The sequence below is a fragment of the Myotis davidii genome, unplaced genomic scaffold, assembly GCF_000327345.1.
Source record: "Myotis davidii unplaced genomic scaffold, ASM32734v1 scaffold228, whole genome shotgun sequence".
Taxonomy (NCBI): domain Eukaryota; kingdom Metazoa; phylum Chordata; class Mammalia; order Chiroptera; family Vespertilionidae; genus Myotis; species Myotis davidii.
In genome coordinates, this window is record NW_006300104.1 from 4267301 (window position 1) to 4288986 (window position 21686).

The following is a 21686-nucleotide window of genomic DNA, read 5'->3' on the forward strand; positions in this document are numbered from 1 at the left end:
GAACTTTTATAGCACCTTAGAAACTTCCCTCATGCCCCTCTTTAGTCAGTCCCTGTCCTGTCTATCAGTAGAGATTAGTTTTATCAGTAACTAGAGGCCCAATGCATGAAATTCATGCAAGAAAAGGCCTTCCTTCCCCGGCTGCTGGCACTGGCTTCCCTCAGGCACCCGGGACCCGGGCTTCCCTCGCAGGCCCAGCTTCATCCAGAAGGTCATCCGGAAGGCTGCCTGGTCTAATTAGCATATTACATTTTTATTATTATACATAGAATTTCATACAAATGGAATCATGCAGTGTTTTTTCTTTTCTTTTTTCTTTTTTAAATATATTTTATTGTTTTTTTACAGAGAGAAAGGGAGAGGGATAGAGGGTTAGAAACATCGATGAGGGAGAAACCGATCAGCTGCCTCCTGCACACTCCCCACTGGGGATGTGCCCGCAACCAAGGTACATGCTCTTCACCGGAATCGAACCTGGGACCCTTGAGTCCACAGGCCGATGCTCTATCCACTGAGCCAAACCGGTTAGGGCAGCATTTTTTCTTTTGAGACTGGCATTTTTTCCCACTTAAATATGTTAAGATGCATCCCTGTTGTTTTGTGATTTAGTAATTTTTTTAAAAAATAAACTATGTCTTAGAAAAGTTTTAGAAAAATTGCAAAAATAGTACCTTATACCTACATCTTCATCATTAGCATCTTACATTAGCATGGTACATTTGTTTTAATTAAGTAAAGTCTATAATTTACTCAAATTTCATTTTACCCCTAATGTCCTGTCTCTATCCCAGGATTCCACCCAGGATACCACATTACATTTAGTCTTCATGTATATTTAGGCTACTCCAAGAGTACCTTCTTAGATTTTTAAGAAACTGCAAAGTATTTTTGTTTTTATTTTAGAGAGAGAGGAAGGGAGAGTGTGAGAGAAACATTGATCAGTTGCCTTCTATTTGTGCCCCAACCAGGGATCGAACCTGCAACTTCATTTTAGTTTTAACTTGCCTTTCCTTAATGACCAATGATGTTGAACATCTTTTCGTGTACTTATTTGTCATCTATATATCCTCTTTGGTGAAATGTCTGGTCATGTCTTTTGTCCATTTTCTAATCAAATTACCTTTTTGTTACACTGTTGAGTTTTGAGAGTTCTTTATACATTCTATTTGGAAATGAATTATTTTTTTGTAATTATTTTCTCCCAGTCTGTAGCAGAAAGTACCAAACCCTATACATACAATGGTATTTCCTATACATACTTTCCTATGCTAAAGTATAATTTATAAATTAGGCACAATAAAACATTAAAAACAATAACTAATAAATAGGACAGTTATAATAAAAGTTATGTGAATGTGGTCACTCTCAAAATATCTTATTGTACTGTACTTATTTTCTTCTTGTGATGGTGTGAGATGAGGTGGGTGATGATACAATGCATATGTGATGAGATGAAGTGAGATGAATGACATGAAGTGAGATGAATGGCGTAAGCACTGAAATAGCATTAGGCTACTAGAGGATAACTTGAACATAAGCACTGTGATACTATAATAGTTGATCTTATAACCCAGATGACTACCAAGTGAGTAAGTGCAGGAAGCATACACAGTGTGGATATGCTGGACAAAGTGATAATTCACAACCTAGGCACAATTGAGTGGGGCTGCATAAGACTTCATCACACTATGCAGAAGGGCAGGTAATTTAAAAGGTACGAATTGCTTATTTCTGGAACTTTCCACTTAATATTTTCAGACTGTGGTTGACAGGAACTGGAAAGTGAAACCTTGGATAAGGGGGCGATGAGGGAACTACTGTATTACTATGTTAACAATCTTTTCCTGCATGATTCTTCCAGTGGTAGCATTTATGAGCAAGGGAGAAGTCATGGACTGTCAGTGATACTGATGCTCTGCTGCCCCCCTCAGCCGGCTCTTGGCCAACAAGTTTCTCTTGATCATTTAACCAGTGCAGTTAGTTGCTTTTATTAAGGCTAAGCCAGGGGAAGGTGTCATATCAAAAAGGTGTGTTGGGGAAGAACTCAGCAATAGGGGCAATGGTAGAACAGATGCAAATATTCATTCAGTTTGCTAGACATTACCAAGTTCTGAAACCATTGCCATGATTTCTGCAAGTTAAAATTCCACAATTTTGGCTAATTATGTTATTTCATATCCATCTAGTTTATTCCTAACAATAGAGCATTCATTTTATAGGAAGAGAGTCTATGTTATTATAATCATTAATTAATTTAAAAAGTTGTATATGAAAGAGATGGAGATGTTTTTCTTGGTGCCTAGAAGGGATAAGGAGATGTTTCTCTGCATATAGTTTGCCTGGTTCCTAATTGATGAAGATGTGCCAGGCCGTGGGACTGAAATGGCTCTGTGGCAAGGGTGGTGCTTGATGTTAGTTGTTCATTTACAGGTAGCTTTTGAAAATGGCTGCCTCTCATTTCACCGGGCTCACAGCTGTTGCTGATGTAATTAAAGATCTAGACACTCAGATAGCTGTAAGTAAGTTCTTTGAAGCCACTGTGAAAGGAACATGGTGAATGTGCTTCTGATCTTGGTGACACAACAGCTGATGTCACAGATTCAACCTCCTGGCTCTAAAATTTAGGAGTCCCAGCTGCTCCAGGCTAGGGACTCTGCATGTACTTAAAGATTGCTAACACTCAGAGAAAGTTTGCTCTTGATGACAAAAAAGATTTTCACAATTGCTAAAAATTGTGTTTACTGGGTAGAGCTCTGACATAGAGTTAAGCATGTTTTGAAATGCCAAAATGAACTAATCTGTTTTCTGAAGTTTTGTGATTGGGTTTTAAGTATGTGACTGTGCCATGATTTATTTGAAGTTAACATTATTTGATGCTCAAAAATAATGCATGTAGTACTTAACCATGTATTCTATTTTTACAAAGTCTTCAAAAATGTCTTGCTCATTCTAGTTTATTTTTGCACATAAGATTCCTCGTTTCATATACTTTCTTATTTCAATTTTGTGGACTATTTCATTTAGCTTTTGGAGAAGAGATGGTTTCTAAATATCAGGTGAGAGCAATGAATATTCTTCATTCCCTCCATTTTTAATGTGCAGGTATCAAATAGTCACTATTCCTGATATACTGAAGACCTTTCAAAGTCTGGTAGACCTCATGTAATTTTACTTTCAAAACTCATCCTTTATTACAGGTCCTCTGGAGCTAATCTTTGTGTTTGCCTTCCACAGTTGATTGGTCTTGGTCCTCATACCTCCAGGAAGAAACAGGATCTCGATAAGCTCTATGAGCTGAAGTCCAAAGCTCGGCAGATTATGAACCAGTTTGGCCCCTCAGCCCTCATCAACCTGTCCAATTTCTCATCCATAAAACCGGAACCAGCCAGCACCCCTCCACAAGGCTCCATGGCCAATAGCACTACAGTAGTAAAGATACCAGGCACTCCTGGATCTGGAGGGCGTCTCAGCCCTGAAAACAATCAGGTATCATCCTCTTACTTTTTGCTCTCTGTAGCCTTTTCTTTTTGAACCAGTAATGCTTTGAGAGATGTCCATCTCAGATGCTGCCTCTTCCTCTCACTGAAAAAGGTCTTTTCCCTCCTTGGACTCCTGAAGTTCTATATTGGCCCAGCCGGTGTGGCTAAGTGGTTGAGCATTGACCTATGAACCAGGAGGTCGTGGTTCAGTTCCTGGTCAGGGCACATGCCCGTGTTATGGGCTCGATCCCCAGTGTGGGGTGCGCAGGAAGCAGCCAATCAACGATTCTCTCTCATCATTGATGTTTCTCTCACTTTCTCTCCCTTCCTCTCTGAAATCAATAAAAATATATTTAAATAAAATAAAATAAAGGAGGTACCATGAACCAAGCAGGTAGGAAGAAGGGTGGAAGAGCATGTCCAAAGCAGCAGAAGCACTGTACAATTTGTGGTGGTCAGAAAATGGCAAATTATTTACTGTAGAGGGAAAGTGAGGCACAGTGAGAAAGACAGATGAGACTGAAATAAATTGACAGATGTTGGCCTTTCTTCCAAACTGCTCTTTCTGCCTTTCCCTAGGCTACTTCTGTCTTTTTGTTGATGTTAATCCTCACCTGAGGATATTTCTCCATTAATCTTTTAGAGAGAGTGGAAGAGAGAGAGAAAGAGAGAGAAACATCGATGGGAGAGAAACACATCAATTGGTTGCCCCCGACAAGGGCCCAGGCTGGGGAGGAGCCTGCAACCAAGGTACGTACCCTTGACCAGATGGAACCCGGGACCCTTTGGTCTGCAGGCCAGCACTCTATCCACTGAGCCAAACTGGCTAGGGCGGAGGCTACTTCTGTCTTGAGAGTGTAATCTTACAGCAATGTCACCAGATAGGCCAGACTGCTAACTCTTTGGAAAACAGAAAACTAAAACCAACAAATTTACAACCTTTCTGCATCAGAGCATGAGTCCTTTTGTTTATTTCCTTAATACTTGGCTGAAAACTCTTCTCCTGATTAACTTTAGGTGTTGACCAAGAAGAAATTACAAGACTTAGTAAGAGAAGTGGATCCTAATGAGCAATTGGATGAAGATGTAGAGGAGGTAAGAAGGGGCTGGGTACACAGAGGGTGTGTCCCTGGAGCTAGTATATGATACAGTTTCTATGGTGAAGAGCACAGACTTTAGAAGCAAATCTGAATTTGCATCTTGGCTCTGCCAGTTAACAGCTTTGTAGCTATGGATAAATTACTTAAGCTTTCTGAGACTTAGCTTCCTCCTGTGTCGGTAAGGTATGACATTATTTATCTACGTGGTTATTATGAGGGTCCCATGGAATAATTATACAAGACACTTTATACTTAACAGCTGCTGCTACTTTTGCCTGTCAAAAGGACATAGTCTGCTTCTTATAGGCAATCACAATAGTTTTAGTTGTTCCTAGATTATTCCCCCGTATTTCTAAGTAATATACTTAAACATATACTCTTTGATTCATTAATTTTTTTAAGATTTAAAAAAATATTTTTAATTAATCTTTTAGAGAGAGAGGAAGGGAGAGGGAGAGAGAGAGCCTGCACACCCCCTACTGGGTATCAGGCCCACAACCCGGGCATATGCTCTGACCAGGAATCAAACCAGGGACCCCTCAGTTCATGGGATGGTGCTCAACAAACTGAGCCACTCTGGCCAGGCTTAAAAGATTTTTCAATTGATTTTGAGAGAGAGAAAGAGAGAAAAAAACACATCAATGTGAAAGTGAAACATTGATTGGCTGCCTCCTGCATGCCCTCCACCGAGAATCAAGCCTGCCACCCATGCATGTTCCTTGATCAGGACTCAAACTGGCAACCTTTCTTTCGTGGTGCATGGGATGATGCCCAATTAACTGAGCCACATCAGCCAGGGCTGATTCATTAATTTTATAATAGTCTATTGACTTCCTGTTGTGGTAGATGATAATTTTACAGTCTTTTTCCTATTCTGAATTTTTATATGAACTTTAGTATATCTCTTTTTTTCATTTGTTGTGCTGTTTTTGGAGACTTCTTTTAGTCTAGAAACTTCTGTGCCTTAATGCTGGGATGATTTTGTGTATTTTTTTTTATGTTTTTGTTTTGCCTTTGCTGAGTAATATGTAATGATAGAGAAAGAAAATGCAGGTTATAAAAACAATATAACTCCATTGTTTGTTTTATTTTATTTTTTAAAAAATATATTTTATTGATTTTTCTACAGAGAGGAAGGGTGAGGGATAGAGAGTTAGAAACATCGATCAGCTGCCTCCTGCACACTCCCTACTGGGGATGTGTCCACAACCAAGGTACATGCCCTTGACCAGACTCGAACCTGGGACCCTTGAGTCCACAGGCTAACGCTCTATCCACTGAGCCAAACTGGTTAGGGCTTCATTGTTTGTTTTAACCAGAGGGAAAATATTTGCCTTTTTGTATATGTGTGGCTTTTTGGAACAGCACCTTTATTGAGATATAATTCCTGTACCATAAAATTCACCCATTTGAAATATATAGTTCAGTGGGTTTTACTATATTCAGAGTTGTGCAACTGTCAACACAATCAATTTTGGAACATTTTCATCATCCCTAAAAGAAACCCATACCCATTAGCAGTCATTTCCCATTTTTCCCCAGCCCCCACAGCCCTAGGTAACCAACTACCAATATATTTTCTATCTTTGTAGATTCGCCTATTCTGGATATTTCATATATATGGAATCATAATATTTGTTCTTTTGTGACTGCCTCCTTTCACTTAGCATAATGAGTCTAAAGTTCGTCCATGTTGTAGAGGGCATTATTACTTCATTTCTTATTATGGCTGAATAAATATTCCATTATATGGATATTAGAGGCCCAGTGCACAGATTCATGCACCAGTGGGGTCCCTCAGCCTGGCCTGTGAGGATCAGGGCAAAACCGGCTCTCCAACATTCCCCGAGGGGTCCTGGATTACAAGAGGGCAGTTCTTGGGTGACACACCCCGGAATTGGGCTCCCTCCTCCTTGGTTTTGGGTGCGTCACCTGAGAACTGCAGCTGCCAAGGCACCACAGCTTGGCAGCTCTTGCATTGAGCATCTGCCCCCTGGTGGTCAGTGCTCATCATAGCTACTGGCTGGTCAGCCGGTCACTTAGGCTTTTATATATCTAATCTAATAATAGACAAACATGGTAATTGACCGTACCTTCGCTACGCCTCCCATGGGCCAAACAGTGTGATATGCAAATTAACCGCCAACAAAGATGGCGGCTAATTTGCATACTGCAGGCAGGGTGGGACAGTGCGAGCTGTCATCCGGGCCCCTGTGTGCCGCCTAAGCCCCGCCCCCAGCCAGGACCTCCCCGTGTGCAGCCCTGGGCGGAGGGGCTTGGCAGCGCAAACGGCCCCAGGAAGCCCTATTCTTGCAGGAATCCTCCTGCAACGGGCTTCTAGTGTGAGTGTGTGTGTGTGTGTGTGTGTGTGTGTATACCTTTTGTTTATCCATTCATCAATTGATGGACATTTGGGTTATGTCCACTTTTGGGCTATTATGCATAAAGTTTGCCATGAACATTCATGTGCAACCTTTTTTGTTTTTTTCCTCTTTTTAAAAAGTTTCTGTACAAATTTTTGTGTGAATATGTTTTCAATTCTCTTGGGTATATACCAAGAGATAGAATTGCTGATTCATATGGTAATTCTGTTCCTTTAAGGACTATCTGACTGTTTTTCCAGAGTGCTTCACCCTTTTACATTCCCATCAACAGTGTATGAGCAGTTCATTTTCTTATATTAGTTTTTGATAATTTCTTCTCTAGTTTTGTTTCTTTCTGGGATGATAATTGGTGGGATATTGGATCTTCTGCATTGATCCTCTTAGGTTTTTTGGTCTTTTTACTCCTATTTTTCATTTCTTTGTAATTCTAAGTTCTGCTTGCTGGGGAGATTTTCCTTAGTTTATCTTCTAATACTTTTAACATTTTTAAATATAAAAATTTTAGTTTCCACAAGTTGCTTCTTTTTGTTCACTGATTTTTTTCTTTTTCTTTTCCTAAGCCAATCTGTTCTTATTTTTCTCTTATCTTTCTCTCTGAGGATATTAGTTTTTTGACATTTTCTTCTTTTCCCTGCATTGTCTGTTTCCTCTGGGTTCCTTTTCCCCTCTTTGTTTTGTTTCCTGTATTTTCTTTTTTGTGTTAGAGACTTTCTTCAAATGTCTGCTAATCCTAGCTATCCATTCTTAAATAATGAGCCATTAAAAAGCTGATTTGAGCCGAAACCGGTTTCGCTCAGTGGATAGAGCATCAGCCTGGGACTGAAGGGTCCCGGGTTCGATTCCGGTCAAGGGCATGTACCTGGGTTGCGGGCATATCCCCAGTAGGAGATGTGCAGGAGGCGGCTGATCGATGTTTCTTGCCCATCAATATTTCTAACTCTCTATCTCTCTCCCTTCCTCTCTGTAAAAAATCAATAAAATATATTTTTTAAAAAAGCTGTTTTGAATCAGAACTTACTAATAGTCTTTGTCCAGTAATGTGCTGGTAAATGTTTAACAACCAGCTCTGTGGAGAAGATGACACTGATTTTCAGCATTTTTGGATTTCTGGGGTGTGACATTCCCACTGTGCCCTGTTTTAAGTTATCAACATATTGTTGCTGAATGCAAAATTGGTAAAAATGCAAAAATTGACTTTCATGAGCTCTTCTCAGCTGGCTCTAGGGTACCATTGACTCCACTTCAGAATAATTGGTCCACAAATCGACCTTTCATTGGGGGCTTCCTACCTTTTTTCTGGAGTCGTTTAGTATCTCTAGAGAAAAATGCTCCAGACTTCTATCTGGAGGGTTTATCCCTAGCTTCTAACATTCTGGAAGCAAGACAAGAGAAAGGGGCTGTGTCTCTCCCCTTGCTCTGCTATGTCTGGTGTATTCTAATCCAGAACCACATCCCTTCATTTTCCATGGGGAATAAAGCTACTGTGTTCTGGGTCAGGTAAGTATGGCTGCTTTTGGAGTGTAAGGGTCATTGACTGCTCTGTGTATTGACATTAACAATTCCCTAATTTGTAGTTCCATACCTCAGCCCAGTCTTCTATGATAAATGGTACTTCCAAATCCTGGATCTCTTAGGGATTGTGAAGGGAAAATCAGTTTAATTCTTCTTGGTGTCCTGTCTATAGGCACTTGTGTTGTAACATCTGTATGCTAGTTCAGTTCTCCCTCTTCTTCTGTTATCTCTATAGCAAAAATTTACGTTAAAAGTTTATTGGGCCGAACCGGTTTGGCTCAGTGGATAGAGCGTCGGCCTGCGGACTCAAGGGTCCCAGGTTCGATTCCAGTCAAGGGCATGTACCTTGGTTGTGGGCACATACCCACTGGGGGGCGTGCAGGAGGCAGCTGATCGATCTCTCTCATCAATGTTTCTAACTCTCTATCCCTCTCCCTTCTCTGTAAAAAAATCAATAAAATATGTATTTTTTAAAAAGTTTATTGGAATTTCTTTTCACTAGGTTTTCTCTCCCATTAAGGATTTATATGTCTTTTTTCTTTACTATTATTTTCATGGATTTAGGGAGGGAGAGGAGGTCATTTTGGCAGTTGACCTGCCATGTTTAATCATAAGTATTTCCTTTAGATGGTATCCATTTGGTTCCATAGGAAAGATGACAATGGATTAATGGTCCAGCAAAACAAGGAATGTCTACATCTGTGATAGTAATTTTATTTTAATTTTTGGTCAGCAAAGGAAGCCATGAGAAGGCCTTGACTTAAAATTTCAATTTCTTCATGTAGATTTTTAGCTTCAGAATTCTGCTTTTGTTCATCACACAGTCCAGGATCAATATAATGAAGTTGAAAGAACCCAGGATTTGGACTCAGAACCTTGAGGTTGAATACTGGTACCACTGCTTAGTAGTTACATAGCCATGAGCAAGATAGTCTCCTTGAGTCTTAGCATCCCCTGCTGTAGAATCAGGGTAAAATTCATGCCCCATTTTCCTCACAGGATTATTATAAGGACTAGATAAGATAATGGAAATAAAAATGCTTTAAGAGCCCTGACTGGTTTGGCTCAGTGGATAGAGCGTCGGCCTGCGGACTGAAGGGTCCCAGGTTTGATTCCGGTCGAGGGCATGTACCTTGGTTGCAGGATGCAGCTGATCGATGTTTCTCTCTCATCCAATGTTTCTAGCTCTCTTTTCCTCTCCCTTCCTCTCTGTAAAAAAATCAATAAAATATATTTTTTAAAAAATGCTTTAAGAGACTGTGAGTGAGGGATAATAATAATTAACTTTTGTTTTCCCACCTAATTCAGAAGATAATATGGGGTGAGGGATTGGGCTGGTTGATGCCTGCTGGGTAGAAAGTGCAGAAAGTTCATCCTCAGAAAGGTGCGAGTTGCACTCCACCTGGTTAATAAGTTAATGTGTTTCTGTTGCCATCCCCTCTCTTCCTCTCACCTTAGGCCAATGCTGATTATAGGCCCTCTGATAAGGGAGCCTGACTGAATATGTGGTTCAGGCAGATACAGTTGTCCCAGCAACAAGAGCTTAACCTGCCAATGACATGGTTACTCTCTCCCACTTTTCCCCAGATGCTGCTGCAGATTGCTGATGATTTTATCGAGAGTGTAGTGACAGCAGCCTGCCAGCTTGCTCGGCATCGCAAGTCCAGCACCCTGGAGGTGAAGGACGTCCAGCTGCACCTAGGTACATGGTCTCATTTCTCCCTGAGGTGTCCCCATGATTCCTCTGTCAGGACCATCATGAAAAGTGTAGTCGGAGGAACCTCTGTGCCAGGAGCAGACTTTCAGGCTCTGATATTCATGTATTCCCAGGCATTGGGTTTGCCACTACGTACCTGCGTCACCTTATCTTTGTTACTTAATTTCTCTTAGAGTCCATTTCCTCATTTGTAAGTGGAGATCTAATATCCTCCTTACACGGTAATTGTGAGAATTATGAATTAGGTTTGTAAAATGACAGGCACAGGATCTGACTCAAGGTAAGAGATTAGTAAATGTAGCTATTATATCTCCACCATTCAAAAAAAGGTGTTTCCCTTACAGTTTTTAGCTTATTTAGGCATTTTTCCAAGAAAATTATAATCATAACGTGTATATAAATTTGTATTCTGCTTATCTACATAATAGACACTAAATTCGAGCTTGGGTTTTTCTGGGAGATACTCATCTAACATTTTATTTTTTTACATTTATAGTACTGTAAATGTATTTTTTCTTCCTTAAGATTTTCTTTTCTTTAGCTTACTTAATTGTAAGAATACAGTACACAATACATGTAACACCCAAATTTTGTTTATTAACTGTTTATGTTATTATCGGTAAGGCTTTTGCTCAACAGTAGACTATTAGTAAACTTTTGGGGAAGTCAAAAGTTATACGCAGCCCTGGCCGGCTTTCTCAGTGGACAGCCCTCAGACCAAAGGGCACGGTTCGATTCCTGGCCAAGGACGTACCTCAGTTGCAGAGTTGATAGGAGTAAGACAACTGAAAAATGACTGCCTTTCTGCATGGAAACCTTAGGACTCAGCACCCATGGCTTTGACCAATTTACTTTGCAAGAAAATCAAATGGTATCCGTTACACTTGAGGCACGACATGAGATTCCCCCATTTGTATTCCATAGAATCCCTCTGCAGGGTTACTGTTACTCATCTTAGCTGATTTCTGAGATTCGTACCCCCTGACCCTTATCTGAGGGTCACACTGCACCCTGACCCTGCCTGCCAGTCCCCTTATCTCTGTGCCTCTTCCTTACAGAGCGCCAGTGGAATATGTGGATCCCAGGATTTGGCTCTGAAGAAATCCGACCCTACAAAAAAGCTTGCACCACAGAGGCTCACAAACAGGTGAGGAGTCATCAGAGCCCCAGGGCAGCCACAGCTGATCCCTTGAGCTACCATTGCAGGTCACAGCTACCGCCACTGCAGTTATCGCTCCCTCTCACATGGGAGATCAGTCAGATATTTCCTTGATGATTGGCTGTTCCCACACAGGGGTGGAGGGGGAGTGTCTCTGGTTTGTCTCTCAACTCTGATGGGCATTGCTTAAAGCTGTTGAATGTAGGTTGTTTAATATGGATAGAACTTGAACCTGCCCATCTCCTTAATGAAGTCGTCCTTCACTGTTGGCATTGCTTAAAGCTGTTGAATGTAGGTTGTTTAATATGGATGGAACATTATGGATGTAACTTGAACCTGCCCATCTCCTTAATGGTGATGTGAACATACATATGGTCCTGTGACTGAGGACAGGTTAAGGAAAGCAGAAATACGTGTACTTGTGGTGAGAGGTAGCACCCAGACTGCTCTGCCAGGTATTTTGATCTCCGTCCTAGCTTAACCTTTGTTCTCTGCCTCTCTTACCATGGAACTGAGGAGTCACTGTAAAAACCTAACACCACTTCTGCTGTGGAGCAAGTTGTCCCTGTCATTGGTCAGTCTCGTGGCAGTGGTGGCCTCCCTTGACAAGGCTGTCATTCCTGTCTTAATGTAACTGGCTACTCGGAATTGAAAAGTGAGCTTGTCCTGGCCGGTTTGGCTCAGTGGATAGAGCATCAGCCTGGGGACTGAAGGGTCCCGGGTTCAATTTGGTAAAGGGCACATGCCAGGTTGTGGGCCTGATCCCCAGTAGGGGGCATGCAGGAGGCAGCCGATCAATGATTCTCATCATTGATGTTTCTATCTCCCTCTCTCTTCCTCTCTGAAATCAATAAAAATATATTTTTTTAAAAGGAAAGTGAGCTTAATCTAAGCTTGACAGGCATAACTGGGAGCCTCTGTCCCTTGCTTTTCCATAGAGTGGATCTCTGGAGCAGGTATGTTTCTGGAGCTCACAGAGGAAGCCCTGCAAGGAAGCTGTCAATAGTCTGAATTGAAGGACCACAGTGTTCAGAAAGGAGTCCCTCCAGATAACAGATGGTCCTTTGGTCTCTGTTCCCAAATTATGAACTATATATATATATATATACACACACACACACACACACACACACACACATATCTATAATAATAAAAGCATAACATGCAAATCGACAGAATATGTGTGTGTGTGTGTGTGTGTGTTTATCAACAAATATAATGTTTGGACAATCTCTTGGTCAAAAAGAGTGAGCAAAGCACATCAATAATTTGGCCATGGCTGCTAGTAGTAAAATTCGAAGTCCATGATCTGACTATTTCCCTGACGGGTTGTGGTAGAAGTTGTTGGTGTCACTTTCCTTCATTGCAGGTCATCAAGTGTGAATTGGCAGCAGGTTTGAAACAAAGGCCCCTTTCCTATTCTCTCCATCATCAGAGAAGAGTTGGGTGTGGGTGGGAAGCCTATCACCTGCTTTGATGGCTTTTCCCCTTTAGTCCCCAAAGGCAGGAGCTGTCACCTTTTAACCTTTTTGCCATCGTGCTAGCCTAGAGCAGCCTGTGTCTTTGGTGCATGGAATGGATCGCTGGCCTGTCTGAACATCTCTGGGGCCCTGCACATTGTACGCAGGTTAGGTGGAGCTTGCTGATGAGCTGCCCTGTGCCTGTAGGTTCCCACAGGCTCCAGGCTGTGCTGTAGGTCATGCTGCCTGCTAGCCACACACAAACATCCCAGAAAGTTCCTCACTCTAACCTGTGCTTTGCTTATTTCTCTCTCCTTTTAGAGAATGGCATTGATCCGGAAAACAACCAAGAAATAACACATGGAAAGATCAGGGAATGGACAACATTGTATTTGGAGATACTTGAGCTGAGACCTCAGCCATCTCATCTTTGGATTTTTTTTTTAATGCTTTACAGAGAAGCATATATTTTTTATTAACAGTGCAGCAATATCTATAATGACTGAGAGGATCTGCCAAAAGAATAAAGCCTCCTGCCCCCACTTTGGCCCCTTTTCCCTGCCGTCTCAAAGAGGAGCAATTTATCTTCCAGAGAAGATTTTATTTGTGGTTTATTATATAAGTGATTGAATATGGGACAAAGCAGTATGGTCTTGTTTGGTGAGACAGTATTAGCAGGATTGGTAGAGGTTTTTGTTTCCTTCTCCCTTTCTCTTCCTCTGTACTTTGTAATGTCAGTGTTTATATGAATATGACTTTCATTTGCTTTTCCAGAATAAAAAAGTTATAATTGAAAGACACAGGATGCATGGCTTACAGCCTTTGAAATCCAAGAGGGACTTAGGAGCAGCAGCAAGGCTGATGCAGCTTCCCAGTCAGCAGGTGGCAGCAATGTTATCCATTTCTGTGGTTAAGAAAAAACCGTGGGGTTTTCATTACTGTACTTGAAGGAAGGCTACATTAGCAGAAACTGAGTTCAGTTTCTCTGCCATAGAATTGGGTAGGGTGACTTCTCTCCTGAACCCCAAACTGAAGAGGCATCCTGGTTTTGGCAAAGCCTGCTCTTCTGGAATTCCTAGAGAAAGTTGTGCTCATCCTGAGCCCGAAGAAGGGATGGGGAAAGGCCTGTCGATGCTGGGGCCTGTCTGCACTTAATTGCCGGTATCCCGGGTCCTGGTATTTTCACCATTGTCTAGAGGAAACAGCTCACTTAGCATCGTCTTGTCCTGTGCCCAGCATAGCCCTGTGGGTCATGAAGGTTTCATGGGCTTCAGGGCGTGTGGCTGTTCCACCCAGGGAACACCAGCACAGGCACTTCCCCCTTGCCCTGCTTTGGTTCTCTGTCTCCTGAGGTTGGCCTGCAGTGGGACCCTGCTTTTCACTCCCATTCAGTTTGGCTCCATGACCCCTCTCCACATCCTCATAGATCTTTTGAGTGAGCAGCTCAAAGGCTGTGCTGATGGTACTGTTGCTCTTGGCTGAAGTCTCAACATAGTGAGCACCCAAAGAAGAGGCAGCCAGCTTCTCCCCATCTTCTGGCACCACCTGTCACTCAGCCACCAAGTCACTCTTGTGCCCTACCACCAGGAAGAGGATGCCGAAGGGTTTCACTTTCTCCAGAATCTCCTGATGCCATGTTCTGTTGGTGATACCAAACAGCAAAAGGCCTCCCACCAAGTTTTGTTAGTAGGAGCCAGTCACTGACCTCGGTAGCCAAGACGGATTCCAGAATTAGTTTTGAATCCTCCATTGAGGACAGAAGGGGATGGGGAATTTGGGCCGTTTAATGGAAAGAGCTGGGGTAGAGCCAAGAGACCTCAATTCTTGATCAGCTGTGAGACAGGTAAGTAAGTAGTTTCACCTTAGTCCTGTCCTATCTGCATATGAAAGGACCTTGTTTGTTCAACAAGCATTTGTGAGCTGGGCCCAGGCCTGGCAGTGGGTTACTGTGATGAGTAAAATAAAAACATGGAGTAATCCTGTGATTGGATAAATATAAACTGTCACTGTGACAGGCTGCAACAGAGAAGTTCACAGGGCCAGGGGGAGGGCGTCTGACCAGTTGAGCCATAATCTTTTTTTTAATCCTCACCTGAGGATATTTTTCCATTGATTTTTAGGGAAAGTGAAAGTGAGGCAAAGACAGAGAAAAACACTGATGTGAAAGAAACACATCAATTGGTTGCCTCCTGCAGCACCTGCCTACAACTGAAGTATGTGCCCTTGACTGGAATTGAACCTGGGACCCTTCAGTCTGGGCGGCTAGGGCTTGAGCTATAATTTGAGGGACCTGAGTGAAGGGATCTCTCTCGTGGGGAGAGAACTGCATGTATGCCAGCCCTGAGGCATGTGGTGGGCCAGGTCATGGTGTGCCTTGTCAGCCCTAGCAAAGGGGGTCTTTACCCAAAAACTAACAGGAACCATAGAAGGAATTTAAGCAGGAGCATGACATGGTCAGCTTTGGATTTTGAAAAGAAGATCACTGGCCAGGCAGTGGAGAACAGACTGGAGGAAGAAGAGAGAGATAAACTGTAAAAGCAGAAACTCATCAGAAGGCTGCTGCCTGGATTGGAGTGGAGGTAGGTGGTAAGGTGGAAGAGGGATAAATTTGGAAAGTTGTTTAAAGTGGTGCCCTCACATGCCTTGGTGACTGGATGTGAGGGTATAGGAGAGGGTGTCACCCAGTGAGCTGCAAGGGATTCTCTGACTTGGTGTGTCCATCTCTGGTGCAGTTCCGCCCCCACCCTGGGCATGAGGCCCTCTACCCCCTAAGCTAAGTAACTTCACAGCAGGGTTGATAATAAGCAACTAGCAAAAGAAGTAGCTCACAGTGTGTAAGCCCCTCCGTGTGGTCGGGTTCATATAATAATCACTTAATCCTTACCACCACACTGTGAGATAAAACTATTATTATCCCCCCTTTACAGATGGGAAACCTGACATTTCTGGGGAGAGGCAGCTGGGACAAGGGCATTGTCTCTGCCTTAGAGGTGGACCCTGCCCTGGGTGGGACCCGCTTCCTTCTGGTTCTTCAATACTTGGCCAGGATTTTGAGAGGGAATGGACAGTTTTCCCTTCCTCTCCTCCAGGGATGTGGGACTTTGTTTTGAGCACCTGACAGTCAAATCTCCACTTCCATCCCCAGGATTAGCTGCTTAGCTCCGAAGCAAGCTCCAGTTCAGACTTGTATCCTGGGTGGGGAAGCTCCTGGAGATGAACCACACACAAAGTTAAGGGCATTTCCTGCTGCTTCACGTCATTCTAGCCACTAGATCTCCAATAGATTCCTAGAAAAAGCCCAGCTCGTACTTGCCTCCTGGTTCTCCCTTGTACTTACTGGCTGCTGCTTTTTTTTATTTTTTATTTATTTATTGATTTTTTTATAGAGGAAGGGAGAGGGATAGATAGAAACATCGATGAGAGAAAAATATTAATTGGCTGCCTTCTGCACGTCCCCTACTGGGTATCAGGCCTGCAACTAGGCATGTGCCCTGACCGGAAATCAAACCTATGACCTCTTGGTTCATGGGTCGATGCTCAACCACTAAGCCACACCAGCCGGACCTTACTGGCTTCTTAACCTCCCTGGGCCTCATTCTCTATATCAGTAAAATGGAAAATTAAAGTAACTACCTTATACAATACACTATGGGCCCAGTGCACGAATTTGTGCCCCTTGAACAGAACTGTGGCCCATGAGGCTGCGGTGGGCACAGGGGTGGGACACGACCCATCCTCTGCACCCCTCCTGCCGCAGCTCCTGTCTCCTGTCTGCTGGCAGCCCCGCTCCCGCCGCCACTGCTCCCAAACGCTGATGGCACCAACTGACAGCGCAGAGCGTTTGGGGCTGGCGCCAGCAGTGGGTATAAGCAGTGGCTGCTGCCCCAATCACCCCTCAGGAGCAGGGGGAGGTGAAGAATCCCTCAGGGGCAATGAGGGTCAACAGCTCCGCTTATACCCGCTGACGGTGCCAAGCAATCGGGACCGGCACCAGGCACCAGCAGTGGGTGCAAGCGGCAGCTCCAGCGCCAGCAGTGGGTACAAGTGGAGCCATCGCTGGCAGCAGGTGCGAGAGGTGGCTGCTGGCCCCAGTCGCCCCTCAGGAGCAGGGGGAGGTGGAGAAGCCCTGAGGGGCGATTGGGGCCAGCAGCCACTGCTCACACCCACTGACGGTGCTGAGCGATGGGGGCCAGCGCCGGGTGCAAACAGTAGGTGCGAGCACTAGGTAGGACCGTGGTGTGCTAGAGCAAAGAATTTTCAGCAACCACCAGAATCTCACCCCGATGACAGCGACCGGCATCCCTCCTTAGTGTGGTGTCCCCCCTCACCTGTTCCACCACCATCCCGACGCCTGCCATGTTCTGCATGCACACCCTGGTGGTCAGTGTACATCATAGCGACTAGTTGTTTGGTTGTTCCACAGTTCGGTCTATTTGCATATTAGGGTTTTATATACATAGATAAGAAGTGCTCAGCCCTGGTTGGGTAGCTCAGTTTTAGAGCATCATCTCGATACACCAATGTTGCAGGCTCGATCCCTGGTCAGGACACATACAAGAAGCAGCCAGTGCATGCATAAATAAGTAGGACAACAAATCAACATTCCCCTCTCTCTCTTAAGTCAATGAATAAAAGTAAAAAAATAAAATAAATGCTCAGTCGGTGCTGGCAGCTGTTCCTTCTGCCCAGATCTCTCAGCTATTTGCTCTTAGCTTGGCTCCTTCTCCTCCAGGTTTCAGCTCAAAGCTCATTTCCTCAGAGAAGCCTTCCCCAACCACCTGCTCTAAAGGACCCACATCACCCTTATCTGTGATCTTTATAGCACCACAACTAGAAAGAGTTTGGTTCACTTATTTACTCATTTCTTTCTCTTCCATTAGAATGTCAGCCCCAAGAGGGCAATTCTGTATCCCCAGAGCCCAGAACAGAGCAGATGTTCATTTTTAAAAACCTGATGAAGGAATAATAATATGCTCTAAAGCAAATCATTTCCCTCTCCTGGCCCAAGCTTTCCCATCTGTAAAATGGGGATAATTGTGCCAACCTTGCAAGACTGTCATAGGATGAGTGAAGGTTTTTTTAGAAGAGGAGACAGGGAGACACCACCTGTCTCAGCTGCCATGGGGAGGAAGCTAAGAAACTCTCCTGATTGAAAACCTCCCAAGAACCCTAGGATGGAGGGAATGTCAGTCACCTGTTCCTGAGAAAGAATCTGAAGCTCAAAGAGGTGCAGTAACTGGCTCCAGGTCACAAAATTAAGTAGTCAGTCCTCTTTTTGCTGTGGCAACTGTCCATGCGCTTCCCATGACCACTGGCACAATGACATCCTCAAGACACCCCCTCTATACCTGTTGAGATTCTTCCCAACACAACACCATCTCCTCCATGAAGCCACCTTTGATTGCTCCAGGACATTCCCTGCCTTGCAGTTTCTGTTGCAAATTAGTTTCCCCAGGAGGCAAATTCTGAGATTAGTGTGTAGACATTTACATTTGACCTTGAACAACTCTGGGGTGAGGGGGGCTGACCTCCTGTGCAATAGAAAGTCTGGGTGTAACTTCACCTGACCTCCTTCATCCCCAAAGACACATCCATGGAGTTCACCCTTGAATAACGGGTTTGAACTATATGGGTCAATTGGAAAAATCCACGTGTAAGCAGATCTGCACAGTTCAAATAGTTCAAAATCATGTTGTTCAAGGGTCAACTGTATTAGGGCATTATTGAGATCAATACCTGCTTGGGCCCAGCTGGTATGCTCAGTGGTTGAGTGTCGACCCATGAATCAGGAGGTTGCTGTTGGATTCCAGGTCAGGACACATGCCTGGGTTATGGGCTCGATCACCAGTAGGGAGCATGCAGGAGGCAGCCAATCGATGGTTCTCTCATTGATGTTTCTATCTCTCTTTCTCCCTCTCTCTGAAAATCAATAAAAACATATCTAAAAAAATAAACCTGTTTGGGGGAGAAAAGGAAGGAAGCAGGACTGAGCAGAGGGAGGATTTATCTGTGATGTCACAACAATGGCTTCAGTGGACTCCATAACCCTATATAATAAAAGGCTAATATGCAAATCGACCGAACAGCAGAACAACCGGTCGCTATGACATGCACTGACCACCAAGGGGCAGATGCTCAATGCAGGAGCTGGCCCTGGTTGTCAGTGCCCTCCCATGGAGGAAGTGCCGCTCAGCCAGAAGCCAAGCTCACAGCTGGCGAGCACAGCAGCGGTGATGGGAGCCTCTCCCACCTCCATGGCAGCGCTAAGGATGTCCTGAAATTCCCTGCACTCATCCTCACCTATGCAGCAGTGTACAGACTCAGTGTCCCAGCCCCGGAAAGCTGCTGGAAATGGCCACATCCCAGCCAAGAGGAGTAGTGATGACAGTTCTTGTCATTTAGTTCTCAGCAAGTGGCAGTCAGACATCACCCTAGGGCAGTGATGGCGAACCTATGACACGTGTGTCAGAGGTGACATGCGAACTCATTTTTTTGGTTGATTTTTCTTTGTTAAATGGCATTTAAATGTATAAAATAAATATCGAAAATATAAATCTTTTATTATGGTTGCAAATATCAAAAAATGTCTATATGTGACATAGCACCAGAGTTAAGTTAGGGTTTTTCAAAATGCTGACACACCGAGCTCAAAAGGTTCACCATCACTGCCCTAGGGCTCCCGGACTGTGCGAGGGCATAGGCGGGGCTGAGGGACACGCACCCCCCCCAAGTGCATGAATTTTGTGCACCAGGCCTCTAGTGAGTGATAAAGTGAGATTTGGTCTTCAGAGTCGTTCAGCATTGAGACAAGAAGGCCTGGCCTTTGAATATCCTGCCCCCATTAGATCCACATTGGATGTGGGCTGTCCCTGAGGGGTGGGGAGTTCCCAGAGAGTGTCTTCCTCATTCCACAGCACTCCCAGCAGCTGGGGGGTGTGGGGTGGGGATAAGGGTGAGGAGGAGGCTATGGGTTCTTCAGCCCGGCTTCCCAGATCCAGATCCAGTCCCTGGCCTTGGACCAAGGGCACTGGGCAGCAACAATCACACTTATTTCCATGCCCAGACTCATCCAAGCCTGAGGACCTAAGGAGGCTCTGAGCCAGGCTCCCCCTGAAATTCCCTGCACTCATCCTCACCTGTGCGGCGTGTACAGACTCAGCGTCTCCGCGTCCCAGCCCCGGAAGGCTGCTGGAAATGGCCACAGCCCAGCCAAGAGGAGTGGTGATGACAGTTCTTGTTATTTAGTTCTCAGCAAGTGGCAGGTTCTGGCTGAGCGTATCCCATCCATTATCTCATTCATGCACCTCCCCACCCCCTACTCCCTTGAGGCAGGGTGTTTTATGACTAAGCAGGCTCAACAGGGAGCTGTATACCTGCCTCTAGAACTTTCTTTTGTTGATTGATTTTAGAGAGGGAGGAAGGGAGAGACACTGATTTATTGTTCCGCTATTTGTGCATTCTTTGGTTGATACTTGTATGTGATCTAACGGACAACCTTGGCGGATTGGGACGACACTCTAACCAGCTGAGCCACCTGGCCGGAGCCTCGACCTGAGCTCCAAGAGCCCAGATTCAGGAGCCATGACTAGGCCAGGATATTGTTTATATGATCCCTTCCGGGATATTCCGCTTTCGCCCTTTGGAGAAACAGTCCCCATCCCACCAGCACGTCTGAGGTTGGCACTGGTTTAACCCCTTCCCTCCCAGAGTCAACACTGGCAGGGGCCTGCATGCTGCTTCCTGCTGGGGAGCCTGGGGATTTGAGGCTTGATGAGCCGGATGCCCCCCCAGTCCTCCTCCAGCTTGAGGTCCCCCTGCTGCAGGGCCTGCTGGATGGCGTTGGCAAGTGTCTGGAAAGCTTGGTCCACATTGCAGTTCTTTTTGGCTGAGGTTTCCATGAAGGCCATGCCCAGGGAGGCAGCCAGCTCCTCTGCCTCCTGGGCCGAGACACAGCGGTCGCTCTCCAGGTCGCTCTTGTGGCCCAGGAGCAGGAAGACTGCCTTGTGGGGGCCCTGAGTGGCCATGACCTCCTGGTGCCAGTCTGGAATGTGTTCGAAGGACTTCCTGTTTGTCACATCGAAGACCAGCAGGACACCCACCACATTCCGGTAAAAAGACCTGGTCATGCACCTGATGGGATTGAGGAGCAAGGAGTAAATGGGGAGAGCCCTGTACCTACCCTCAAGGCCCCCCAGAGGCAGGACCTCCCCTGCATCCACTGACTGCCCCCCCACCCCTCCTTTCCTTCTCTCCATTACAGCTCATTTCACACGGCCTGTGTTTCGGCGGCTCCTGGACGCTGTCTCTCTCCCAAGAGTGCGCGCTTCCCAGGTAGGGAGTGAGTTTGATGCACTTACTCTCCGACATTCCTCCCGCCCTTCCTGGAGGAGGCCTGACGTTTGCCCCCGGAAAGTCCGCTTCCCGCTTCCCGTTCTCTGCCTGGCAAACTCCTACGCATCCGTCAAGGCCAACGCAAACCTCTCCTCCTTTCCCATCCCCCGGACCTCGCGCTCCGTGCTCCCGTGGGCCGCTCGGCACCCACATCCTGCATCCCTCCGGGCTTCAGTTAGGGTCCTCCCCCACCCAAGGCCTGCATTTCCTGACGGGTAGGGGGTGGCGGTGGGGGGAGGCGCAACAGGTCTCCAGCATCTGGCCCGGGCCGCGCCCTCCAGCTGCATGTGTAGGTGGCGGGACTCGAGAGGGAAGGACTGGAGACCCACACCTCTAACGGGGCCACCGAGGCTGACCCCTCCGAGGGGGTCCCCAAACCCGAGGTCCCTCACCTCCTCGGCCCCCGCTTCTGGCCCCTCCCCCGCCCACCGCGCACCCACAGTCCGCACCTGAAGCGCTCCTGGCCCGCGGTGTCCCAGAGCTG

General features: G+C 45.3%; 2 protein-coding genes across 5 annotated transcripts in view; one reads left to right on the forward strand and one right to left on the reverse strand.

The window, feature by feature from the left end:
* The window catches only part of TAF12 (TATA-box binding protein associated factor 12), a 20398-nt gene extending 6782 nt beyond the window's left edge, over window positions 1–13616 (forward strand). For 3 of the 4 annotated variants that reach the window (XM_006776503.2, XM_015572314.1, XM_015572315.1), the window contains exons 2-6: window positions 3235–3486; window positions 4497–4574; window positions 10063–10177; window positions 11251–11339; window positions 13133–13616. In XM_006776503.2, the coding sequence (XP_006776566.1) occupies window positions 3319–3486; window positions 4497–4574; window positions 10063–10177; window positions 11251–11339; window positions 13133–13168 (486 nt within the window). In that variant the 5' untranslated portion in view covers window positions 3235–3318 and the 3' untranslated portion in view covers window positions 13169–13616. Of the gene's footprint in view, window positions 1–3012; window positions 3057–3234; window positions 3487–4496; window positions 4575–10062; window positions 10178–11250; window positions 11340–13132 lie in introns of those variants that run through there. The other variant, XM_015572313.1, reaches the window with a different exon arrangement.
* A 6462-nt stretch (window positions 13617–20078) lies between these two features.
* RAB42 (RAB42, member RAS oncogene family) lies at window positions 20079–21680 on the reverse strand. The gene is made up of 2 exons (XM_015572278.1): window positions 21652–21680; window positions 20079–20941 (listed from the first exon to the last, which is right to left on the reverse strand). Exon 2 carries the CDS (start codon window positions 20935–20937, stop codon window positions 20521–20523), a length of 417 nt encoding a protein of 138 aa, XP_015427764.1. The 5' UTR covers window positions 20938–20941; window positions 21652–21680; the 3' UTR covers window positions 20079–20520.
* Window positions 21681–21686: the final 6 nt, after the last annotated feature.

Coding starts and splice junctions, on each gene's coding strand:
- RAB42 (XM_015572278.1), bottom strand. CDS start 20,937: ATGACCAGGTCTTTTTACCGGAATGTGGTGGGTGTCCTGCTGGTCTTC.